This window comes from Ursus arctos, unplaced genomic scaffold (assembly GCF_023065955.2).
Source record: "Ursus arctos isolate Adak ecotype North America unplaced genomic scaffold, UrsArc2.0 scaffold_8, whole genome shotgun sequence".
NCBI classification, from domain to species: Eukaryota; Metazoa; Chordata; class Mammalia; order Carnivora; family Ursidae; genus Ursus; species Ursus arctos.
The window spans coordinates 12,552,837-12,564,935 of record NW_026623100.1 but is presented as its reverse complement, the minus strand read 5'-3'; the positions used below and the strand labels follow the sequence as shown (position 1 = coordinate 12,564,935).

The window sequence follows — 12,099 nt, the reverse complement described above, 5'->3', positions numbered from 1 at the left end:
TGTCAACACCCAGAGCCTCTCTTCAAACCCATATTTAGGACTGTCTAAGGCAAAATGATGAAGTAAGCAATGGTTTCCCCAAGGCACCCGCTTCCTCTTTCTGCACCCCATTCTACTCTTTCCGCACCCTTTCCCAGCCAGCGAGGAAGACAGGGGTCTGAAAAACGAATTCTGAAGCAAAATATGAGCCAAATCCAGCTTGCCACCTGCTGTCGTACAGCCTATGAACTACAGGTGGTTTTTCTGTTTGTAAATGGTTGGGAAAAGATCAAAAGAATATTTTATGACATGTGAAAACTACATGAAATTCAAATTTTAATGGAACATAAATAAAGTTTCCATATTGTCCGTGGCTGCTTTCAGCAGAGTTGAGGAGTTGTGACAGAAACCTGAAGACCCCTAAAGTCTAAAATATTTATTCTCTGACCCTTTAAGAAAAAGCTTGCTGAGGCCCTGCTCTAAAATGGTAAGAGGCTTATGTGTCATATGGCCGGCAGGATTTGCTTTCGGAGGGAGGCGCAAACCAGTGGAATTCAGGCGTTGTGGCGGGCCTGCAGAGGAGACCCCCGGTACAAAGCTTTCCTGAGATCCTTCCAGTTATACTAGATGGGCTGACAGGAGCTCAATTTCTCATCTTGCAGGTGGACTTGCTTCTGACCACACAGGGGTTGGGGGCATGGAAATGGTGGGGTTCGGGCCTCTGACTCCTTCCAGCAGAATGAAATGGATTAATAACCTCTGAGGAGCCTATCCCAGCCGCCTCCCTGCAGGCCGGTGGCAGTGATTTGACCTGAGGCCCTGCCCGTTCCCAGAGTCCTGCGGAGCCTCCCTGGGCTGGCCCTGAGCCACACATTCACCGCTCGCCTCTCTTTCGTTTCCACAGAATTTGCCTTCTGCCAGGTGGACGCTTCGATTGCACTGACTCTGGCCCTGGCTGTGCTGTGTGACCTGCTCCAGCAGTGGGACCAGCTGGCCCCTGGACTCCCAGTCCTGCTGGGATGGCTGTTGGGAGAAGGTGATGATTTCGTGGCCCGTGTGGAAAGCACGCATCAGGTAATCCTAGGTTCTCCGGGCAGTGGAGGTGGAATCAGAATGGTGGCCCGAACCCAGTAGATGCAGCACATCAGGCTTGCTTAGGCTTCACGTGCCTGCTGAAAATGTCCTTTGGATGCTCAGGTGCAGATCACTAGCTAATTAGGAAGGTCTCCAAATGACCACAGCAGCCTGCTAGATGCTGCTGGGGGTGCCGGGGCAGTTCTCATGCTGACTTTTGGGGTTCCAGTGGTAAGTCTTCACATCACCAGGGGAGAGGACTTTGAAAGAGACTCCTGGGTTTCTGAAGCCAGTGGGCATGCCCCACCCCCTACACTCCACCACGGCCCAGCTAAAGCCAGCAGCCATGTCTGCTCCACACCCAGGATACCCCTTGATTGCCTGGCACTGATGGCCAAGGGAGCTGGCATCCTGAACTCCGCAGGAAAATAGTGATCAGGAAGACCGTTCCTGGCACTCTATCACCCCCAGGGCACTGCACAGACGGCAGACTGAAACACAACCCCAGTCTGCATGGGAAAAAAGGCTGTTTACTTAGCCTGGAACTTCAGCCTGAGGGACAGGCTTTAGGTTTCCCACACATCTAGAGGCTCAGGAGGCGTTCCCAGGGAACATAAGCAGGAGGTGACATCCTTACATAACCCCCTTGGCCTTGCCTCAACTCCATGAGACCTCCCAGAAAAAAGCTAATACATTCATCTGGAGCCCCAGTTTTTGCAACAGTTGCCCAGGGGACACCTCCGGATCTCCTGGTCTAGAGGCTAGCAAGGATTACAGTTGCCACCCCACAGTACTGTATATATTTTAGAAGCTGCTGCAGAAGGGTCTGGCTTCATATCAGCCTGAAAGCAGGTGCTAAATAAGATTCCTCCCCTTGGAACACTGACCGGTCTTGGCACACCCTCAACAACAGGGACATATTAAGAATAAATCAGGCGGTTTAGACAATCAGAACGGTTCAAGAGACAACCAAGAACTAGGGCAAGGTTGAAGGAGAAGTTTCACCACCCACAAGGCCACCCACTCAAGACAGAGAGGTGGCTGCTTTGCCTAATACGCAGAAGGGAACACAGAGTCAAGCAAAATGAGGAAACAGAAATATGTTCCAAATGGAAGAACAAAACAAAACCTCAGAAAAAGACCTTAATGATATAGAGATAAGGAATCCACCTGATAAAGGATTCAAAGTAATGGCCATAAAGAATCTCACCGGGGCGCCTGCGTGACTCGGTCTGTTAAGCCTCTGCCTTCAGTTCAGGTCATGATCTCAGGGTCCTGGTATTGAGTCCCACTTCAGGCTCTCTGCTCAGCGTGGGGTCTGCTTCTCCCTCTCACTCTCCCTTTGTGTTCTCCCTCTCTCTCTCAAATAAATAAATAAATAAATAAAATCTTTAAAAAAAAAAAAAAAGGAGTTCACTGAACTTGGGAGAAGAAAGGATGAACACAGTGAGAACTTCAACAAAGAGAAAATATAAGAAAGTATCAAATACAAGGCACAGAGCCAAAGAATACTGAATAACTGAACTGAGAAACACTAGAAGGGCTCAGTAGTAGACTGGATGAAACAGAAGAATGGATCAGCGAGCTGGAAGACAAAACAACGGAGCTCATCCAGCCAGAGCTGCAAAAAGGAAAGCAAACTTTAAAAATGAAGATAACTTAAGAGAGCTATGAGACAGCATCAGGTGGAGTGACATTCACATGAGAGGGGTCCCAGAAGGAGAACAGAGAAAGGGGCAGAAAACGAATTTGAAGAAACAATGGCTGAAAACTTCCCTAGCCTGGAAATAGAAACAGTAATCCAGGCCCAGGGAAGCCCAAAGAATTCCAAAGAAGATGAACCTAAAGAGATGCACGCCAAGACACGTCCTAGTTAAACTGTCAGAAGTTAAAGAGAGAATCCAGGGCCGCCTGGGTGGCACAGCGGTTAAGCGTCTGCCTTCAGCTCAGGGTGTGATCCCGGCGTTCTGGGATCGAGCCCCACGTCAGGCTCCTCCACTGCGAGCCTGCTTCTTCCTCTCCCACTCCCCCTGCTTGTGTTCCCTCTCTCGCTGGCTGTCTCTACCTCTGTAGAATAAATAAAATCTTTAAAAAAAAAAAAAAAGAAGTTAAAGAGAGAATCTTAAAAGCAGCAAGAGAAAAACAAATTATTACATACAAGGGAAACCCCAGAAGGCTACTGGCAGATTTCTCAGCAGTGATTTTGCAGACCAGAAGGGAGTGGCATGACATACTCAAAACCCTCCAACCAAGAATACTGTACCTGGCAAGGTTATCATTCAGAATGGAAGAGGAAAGAGTTTCCAAGATAAGCAAAAACTGAAGTAATTGTCACCACTAATCTGGGCGTAGAAATGTTAAAGGACTTCTTTAAGTTGGAAAGAAATGGCACTAATTAAGATGGGATAAGGGGAACTCGGACTGCCACCCCATCCAAAGCCCCTGACCAGCAGGAAGTAGCTACAACAGGTCGTCACCCTTCTTCCCTAACAGTAGTTACAGTTACCTCTTCGGAGGGGGGAATGATGAAGGACAGCTGGAAGGCGGGCAGGCAGGGACAAGCCCCATCCCAACCCCAGCCCTAAGAGGAAACCACCCTTAAAAGGATTTTACACCACCCTGGAAGGAGCCCTCCACCCTTTCCCATATGATAGATTGGTGACAAAAATCTGATTGGATGATAGGCGCAGGGAGGGTTAATCAACCCACCAACAAGCCCATAGAAACCCTTTGACTTAGAAAGGACAGTGGCAACCCCCTCACTTCTCAGGCCCCCTCCCTCCTTGGGAGCTTTGTACTATCACTTTGCTATCACTCAAAAACCTGGCTTTGCTGCCCACCAAAAAAAAAGGCACTAATTAATTACAAGAAAACTTATGAAAGTAAAAATCCCACTGGAATAGGTAAATATATAGTAAAGGTGGTAGATTAATCACTTACAAAGCTACTTTGAAGGTGAAAAGAAAAAATTCAGTAAAATGAACTAAAACTACAAAAATTAAAGGAAACATAAAAAGATGTAAAATATGACATCAAAAACATAAAATAGGGCGCCTGGGTGGCACAGCGGTTGAGCGTCTGCCTTCGGCTCAGGGTGTGATCCTGGCATTATGGGATCGAGCCCCACATCAGGCTCCTCCACTATGAGCCTGCTTCTTCCCCTCCCACTCCCCCTGCTTGTGTTCCCTCTCTCGCTGGCTGTCTCTATCTCTGTCAAATAAATAAATAAAATCTTTAAAAAAATAAAAAAACATAAAATAGAGGGAGTACAAATGTAGAATTCTGGGATATATTCAAATTCAAGTTGCTGTCAACCTAAAATAGATGGTTATAGACATAGGATGGTATATATGAACATCACAGTAAATACAAAGCAAAAACTTACTGTAAATACACAAGGAAAATGAGGAAGGAATCTAAACACTAAAGAAAGTCATCAAACCACAAGAGAAGAATGAAAGAGAAGAAGAAAGGAACATACAGGACCTACAAGACAGCCAGCAAATAGTTAACAAAATGGCAATAAGCAGATACCTATCAATAATTACTTTAAATGTAAATGGACTAATTCTCCAATCAAAGACATAGAGTGGGTAAATGAATTTAAAAAAAAAAAAAAGATACATCTGTATACTGCCTACAAGAGACTTCAGAAGTAAGGACACACGCAGCCCAAAAGTGAAGGGATGGAGAATTATATTCCATACAAATGGAAACAAGAAGAAGGCTGGTACAGCTATATAGCTATATTCATATCAGACAAAATAGACTTTGGAACAAAGACTATAATAAAAGAGAAAGAGGGCCACCATATTGATAAAAGGGTCAATCCAGCAAGAATATATAACATTTATAAATATTATACACCCAACATAGGAGCACCAAAATATATAGAGCAAATAGTAACAGACCTAAAGGGAGAAATTATGAGTAATGCGATAATAGTAGGGGACTTTAACATCCCACTGACATCAATGGATAGGTCATCCAACCAAAATTAATAAGGAAATGTTGGCCTTAAACAATACATTAGGCCACATGGACTTTAATAGATATATACAGAACATCCCATCCAAAGCAGGAGAATACACATTCTTCTCAAGGGCACATGGAACATTCTCCAGGGTAGATCACATGTTAGGCCACAAAACAAATCTCAGTAAATACAAGAAGATAAAACTCATGTCAAGCATCTTTTCTGACCACAATGGTATGAAATTAGAAATCAATTACAAGAAGAAAACTGGAAAAACTACAAATATGTGGAAATTAAACAACATGTTACTGAACAACTATTGGGTCATAGAAGAAATCAAAGGAGAAATTAAAACACCTAGAAACATGGGGCGCCTGGGTGGCTCAGTCGTTAAGCGTCTACCTTTGGCCCAGGGCATGATCCCAGGGTCCTGGGATCGAGCCTCACATCAGGCTCCCTGCTCCGCTGGGCTCCGCTGGGAGCCGCTGGGAGCCTGCTTCTTCCTCTCCCACTCCCCCTGCTTGTGTTCCCTCTCTCACTGGCTGTGTCTCTCTCTCTCTCTGTCAAATAAATAAATAAAATCTTTAAAAAAAAAAAAAAACACCTAGAAACAAATGAAAACAGAAACACAACATACCAAAATCTATGGGCTGCAGAAAAAGTGGTTCTAAGAGGGAAGTTCAAGTGATAAATGCCTATGATCAAGAAACAAGAAAGATCTCAAATAAACAACCTAACTTTATACCTCAAGGGATCAGAAAAAGAAGAACAAAACCCAAAATTAGGAGGAGGAAGGAAATAATAAAGATCAGAGCGGAAATAAATGAAATAGAGACTAAAAAAAGACAATAGAAAACATCAATGAAACTAAAAGCTGGTTCTTTGAAAAGATAAACAAAATAGACAAACCTTTAGCTAGACTGACCAAGAAAAAGAGAGGGCTCAAATAAAGAAAATCAGAAATGAAAGAGGTGAGGTTACAGCTGATACCATAGAAATACAAAGGATCGTAGGAGACTGCTGTGAATTGGATGACTGTGCCAAGGATGTGTCTTGGGCAGGTGGAGGGGGGATGGGAGGTGTATATAGGAAGACAGGGAAGCCCTTCCCTCCTCACTCTGCGCTTCTGAAGCAAACATTTCACTAAATAATACTTTATAACACATAGCGCTGATGTTTCTGAGCCATTGTTTTTTTTTATTTTTAACTGGTTGCAATCGATATTGATTTCGTGACCTCTGAAAGGTTACAACTTGCAGTATGAAAATCACTCTCCCATAGACCTACCAACTTGGTCAGTGAATGCAGTTGACTAGCAGTTATTGTGGGTTTTGTGTAAAGGTTATGGAGAAACACCTTTGTAAAAAAATACTATGATTCTAAAAATTGGTTGATAAAACTGACGATTTAGGGGCGCCTGGGTGGCACAGCAGTTAAGCGTCTGCCTTCAGCTCAGGGCGTGATCCCAGCGTTATGGGATCGAGCCCCACATCAGGCTCCTCCGCTATGAGCCTGCTTCTTCCTCTCCCACTCCCCCTGCTTGTGTTCCCTCTCTTGCTGGCTGTCTCTCTGTCAAATAAATAAATAAAATCTTAAAAAAAAAAAAAGAAAGAAATAGAAAATCTGAATAGACCAGTTACTGGGAGGCAATTAAAAACCTCCCAACATGGGGTGCCTGGGTGGCTCAGCCATTAAGCGTCTGCCTTCGGCTCAGGTCCTGATCCCAGGGTCCTAGGATCGAGCCCGCATCGGGCTCCCTGTTCGGCAGTAAGCCTTCTCCCTCTCACACTCCCCTTGCTTGTGTTCCCTGTCTCGCTGGCTGTCTCTCTCTCTGTCAAATAAATAAATAAAATCTTAAAAAAAAAAAAAAAGAAAGAACTAATAAATGAATTCAATAAAGTTGCAGGATACAACATCAATGTACAAAAATCTGTTGCATTTCTATACATTAATAACAAACTATCAGAAAGAGAAATCAAGAAAACAGTCCCATCTACAATTGCATAAAAAAGAAAAAAAATACCTAGAAATACACTTAACCAAGGAGGTGAAAGACCTTATTAAACTATAAGATATTGATGAAAGACATTAAAGGAGACACAAATAAATGGAAATATATTCCATGCTCTTGGATTGGGAGAATATTGTTAAAACATCTCTCTGGCCAAAGCAGTCTACAGATTCAATGCAAACCCTATGAAAATTCCATCAGTATTTTTTACAGAACTAGAACATATATTCTAAAATGTATAGGGAACCACCAAAGACCCCAAATAACCAAACAGTCTTGAGAAAGAACAAAGCCAGAGGTATTATGTGCCTTGACTTCAAACTATACTACAAAGCTGTAGTAATTAAAACAGTATGGCACTGGTAGAAAACCAGACATATACATCAGTGGAACTGAACAGAGAGCCCAGAAATAAATCCACATATATATATGGTCAATTAATTTTTGTCAAAGGAGGCAAGAATATGCAATGATGAATGGATGTTCTCTTCAATAAATGGTATTGGGAAAACTGGACAGCTACATGCAAAAGAATGAAACCGGACCACTTTCTTATGCCATATACAAATTAACTCAAAATGGATTAAAGACCTGAATGTAAGACCTGAAACTATAAAAATTCTAGAAGAAAACACAGACAGTAAGCTTCTTGACATCCGTCTTAGTGATGTTTTTGTGAATCTGACTCCGAAGGCAAGGGAAACAAAAGCAAAAATAAACAACTGGGACTAAATCATACTAAAAAGCTTCTTTCTGATGGTTTCTGAAGGAAACCATCAACAAAATGAAAACAGAACCTACCAAATGGGAGAAGATATTTGCATATGATTTATATATCCAGTAAGGGGTTAATATCCAAAAAATATAAAGAACTCATACAACTCAATAACAACAAAGAAATCTGATTAAAAAATGGGTAGAGGGGAAAAATGGGCAGAGGATCTGAATAGACATTTTCCCAAAGGAGACATACAGGTGGCCAACAGGTATGGAAAAGATGCTCGACGTCACTAGTCATCAGGGAAATGTAAATCAAAGCCACAATGAGGTATCCCCTAACACCAGTCAGAATGGCTGGTGTCAAGAAGACAAGAAATAAGTGTTGGTGAGGATGTGGAGGAAGGAGAATTCTCATGCCCTGTTGGTGGGAATGTAAATCTGTGCAACCACTATGGAAAACAGTATGGAGGTTCCTCATAAAATTAAAAATAGAACCACCACATGATCTAGCAATTTCAATGCCGAGTATCTATCCAAACAAAATGGAAACACTAATTTGAAAAGATACACACACCACTGGGTTCACCACAGCATTATTTACAATAGCCAAGATATGGAAGCAACTTCAACGTGTCCTTCAATGGATGAATAGATAAAGGTGTGTGTGTGTATATTAATATGTGTGTGTTTTATATATTTTTCCCATGTATATGAAAATACTACTCAGCCATGAAAAAGAATGGAATGTTGCCATTTGAGACAACACAGATGGAACTCAAGGATATAGAGATTGGCAGTTGGCAGAGGGGAGGGGGGTTAAGATGGTGTGAAATAGGCAAAGGGGATCAAGAAGTACAGACTCCCAGTTATAAGATAGATAAGTCATGGGGCTTATTAATGCATAACATGTGGAATATAGTCAATAAAATTATATTAACCTTGTAGGGTGACAGATGGTAACTAGATTTAATGCGGTGATCATTCACAATGGATACAAATGTTGTATGCCTGAGACTTGTATAATATTGTATACAATAGAAAAAAATGATGAAAAAATAGAAGAAAAATGAAAGGAAGAGGCCCCTTGGAAGTTGAGGGTTTAATTATGGAGAATGCTTATTAGTCTGCATTGGAAGAGCTAGGGGCTCCCCACGGTTAGGTCTGAAGGTGAAACATTCCCAGAGAATCAGGATCCTTGCAGGGTATTTGCTGCTTAGAGAAAACTCTTAGCCCCCCCCAGGTGAGCCAACAGATAGGGAAACCGAGCATCAAGACCAGCAGCCAAAACCATCTTGTCAACTGAAATTTGTATCCAGCCGCCAGTGTGTGACTCAGCTGGCCCCCTTGACATACCCCACAGGCCAAGAGTTCAAAAGGCAGCCTGTTTATGGGAAATTTGGAAACAAGATAAAGTGTCTGTGATAAAATAACCTTGAAAATCCCCAGCATCGCAGAAATTTGGTTTCATACTCAGAGAGTAGAGCCTCGTGTTTGGTAATCCTTTGCTCTCTGTTCTGCTGCTGAGATTTCTCTTCCTTCCCGCCCCCACCCTCTGATTTCTAGCTGCACCTTTGGGTCTAGGGGCTACTCCCATGTTGAGGTTCCCTTTTCAACAGCACGCCCCCAAAATATCTTGGCTTGGAACCACAAACACATCTTTATCAAAGGTCATGTTAAGTCTGGGGACGAAAATTCCTTCCTGGTAGAGAAGTACAGCAAATGAAAATAGAAGGTGACCTTCCAGGCTGCAAGTGGCAAGTGTATGTGGGTGCTGACAGGCAGGAGTGGGCCCTCCCTCGGGAGGGGGAGGGGACACACCTCCTCCACGTCTGGCAGGACTCTGGTCTGGATGTGAGCCTGTCGACATCCCCTGTAATGTTGACTTCGGGCTTCGTCATTTGATTTAGGTGGAAGACTACCTGTTTGAAAAAACCGAGGTCAACTTTTGGGCTGAGACCCTAATCTTCGTGAAATACCTCTCTGAGCACCTCTTCCGGCTCCTCTCCAAGTCCAGCTGCCATCCCCTCAGCCCCGAAAGCCTCCATCATCTTCGCAGGACAGCGTCAGAGCAGGGCCACCTCCTCTCCCAGCTCTTCAGAGAGCTGCCACCAGCTGCTGAATTTTTGAAGACAGTGGAATTCACGAGACTGCGCATTCAGGAGGAGAGGACTTCGGCTTGCCTGAGGCTGCTGGCCCTTCTGGAAGGAAAGGAAAAGGAAGACACCCCCGTTCTCAGTGCTTCCGACTCTCCCGCAGAAGGGAATCAGTTCACTCTTGCAAGAACAGAAACGACTCGTTGAAGAAAGAAGACTTTTGGGGGTGGGTGGGGATGGGCAGTTCCCCCGCCACAGCTGCAGGGAACGTGTTGAACATAAATTCAAGTATTTTCTCCTCTTCGTGAGTCTAGTCTTCTGTCCCTTCCTACAGAGGAATTTTTCTTCAGTTCACTCATTCAGGGCAGCCCGGTTTATTGCAGCTACTGTAGGAAGTGAGGCTACCACGTTGAATATTGACTCTGTTCCCAGGTGCAGGCCACCTGCAGACCTGAATTCGCCTTTTTCTTCCTCCACGACCTCTCATGTCCAGCCATAGCCAGCCGGCATTTTCTGTGAACTGACTGTACAGAACTGGATTGTAGCTTGTGATTTTCTCTCCTTTTTTCTGCTGGGTAGAAGAGCTGGATTAGTGGGCAAACAGCCCATTGGGTCAGAATTCCAAATTTTATTCCGTTTTAGCTAAGGCAGAAGTAGGTTCCAAATGTTGGATCCTGGGAGAAATCGATCAACTGCATAGAAATAGTTTTGTTTTTACTATCTACGTGTGCGAGTCCTGCGGCAACCTGCACATGCCATCCCAATTATTAAAAGAGCTCCTACCCACCGAAAGTGTTTGCGCTAATGCTAAGAAACCTGATTTTGCCACCCAGTGAAAGCACAGACTGTCGGCTATCAGAAGGAAGCCCGGGGAAGGGAAAGCCAAAATAAATGATTTATTCGATTCCTACACCGTTTCCTGTCTTTTCCTTGGTGGCAATAACAAGATTCTCATTGAAGATGCCACAAAACACATTTATCCACTTAAGTGTTTGAATCTACACACCGTACATGTTTTCTGCCTTTGGGAAGATCGGCCCAGCCCTCTTCCTCTGATACCCAGCAGGTGTCGCTCTTGCATACATTTTGCTGCTGCTCCTGCCTTTCAATGGCTTGCCATTTTCTACTTAAAATTTTGGAGTAAGCAAGCGTTACCCACCGACAGCTGTCTTGAAATTCATAGTTTGGATTGGTCATAGCCTCATCCATATTCGTTTTTCATCCTGGTTATCGGAAAAAGCCATTTCAGTAGTAGTATATAAAGTTGGTCTAGCTTTTAGGGTCTGTAAATATTTTTAAATACTTCTTAGGTGAGCAGTCCCTTGGAATTATGTTAAAGGGGCAGATAAGAGGAAAGAGGGTTTGATATCATTTCCTACTGCAGAAAGGCTCGTATTTCAAATTTGTTTCTCTTTAAAAGAAAACCACCTAACACTAAAAACACAGCCGTACTGGAAGTATAGGAAAAAGGCCCGTAGGAAAAAGCAGGGAATGAAGTAAACTTAGAGTCCAAAGTTTTGTCCTAAAGAGAACAGGAAATTCCCTGGGTGGTTTTGCACTATTCAGCTCAAAATGTGTTTTTTTGTGATCCTGAATTAATTACCTGGTTGGGCATCTGTGTAGCCCACACTTGATCGAAAGTTGCCAGTCTAACATTTCTTTTTGTTCTAAGATGACCCGACTGTGTGAGAAGTCAGGGAATCGGCATGATGCAGTGATGACCATGGTTCAGTAACTAGGAAACTGGCCTCAGCAAAGCCCAGCTCACTGGAAGAGGCCAGCATTCCTTTTTTTCTCCATTTAAAATGAAATAAAAGCAGTTACATAATAATAAAAATACTTCCTACCAGTGGGTACTCTGTACCAAAGCTTGTGGCATAGCATATTTATTACATGTTATCTCCAGGATCCTTCTACCCAGCCTGCGAAGTGAGTGTTCTCATGGCTGCCAATGGGGAATTACCCCAGATTTTAATGCTGGCTGGCTATGGCCAGCCCGGGAGGACAGGAGGGCCAGATGTTTCTCCTGGTTTTGTATCTGAAATCTTGTTACTGACCGCCAACAGCAGTGGCTAAGGAAATGGCTGTTTCACACTTGCCTGATGCATTCCCAGGGGAATCTTAGAATACTGCTGTCAGGGTTACCCTCAAACTCCCATGTTTGGGGTCATTTCAACAAAGAGCAAAACAGAACAGTTGGGGTTCTTGGGTACCGAGGGCTGTGAGTTGCCCTGTGCAGCTGCCTG

At 43.6% G+C, this 12,099-nt stretch overlaps 1 protein-coding gene across 2 annotated transcripts in view; it reads left to right on the top strand.

Moving 5' to 3' along the window:
- Window positions 1-10,763, top strand: part of THADA (THADA armadillo repeat containing) — a 318,617-nt gene extending 307,854 nt beyond the window's left edge. For both annotated transcript variants that reach the window (XM_057309404.1, XM_026486984.4), the window contains exons 37-38: window positions 884-1,053; window positions 9,668-10,763. In XM_057309404.1, the coding sequence (XP_057165387.1) occupies window positions 884-1,053; window positions 9,668-10,060 (563 nt within the window). In that variant the 3' untranslated portion in view covers window positions 10,061-10,763. The remainder of the gene's footprint in view (window positions 1-883; window positions 1,054-9,667) is intronic.
- The last annotated feature ends 1,336 nt before the right edge of the window (window positions 10,764-12,099 follow it).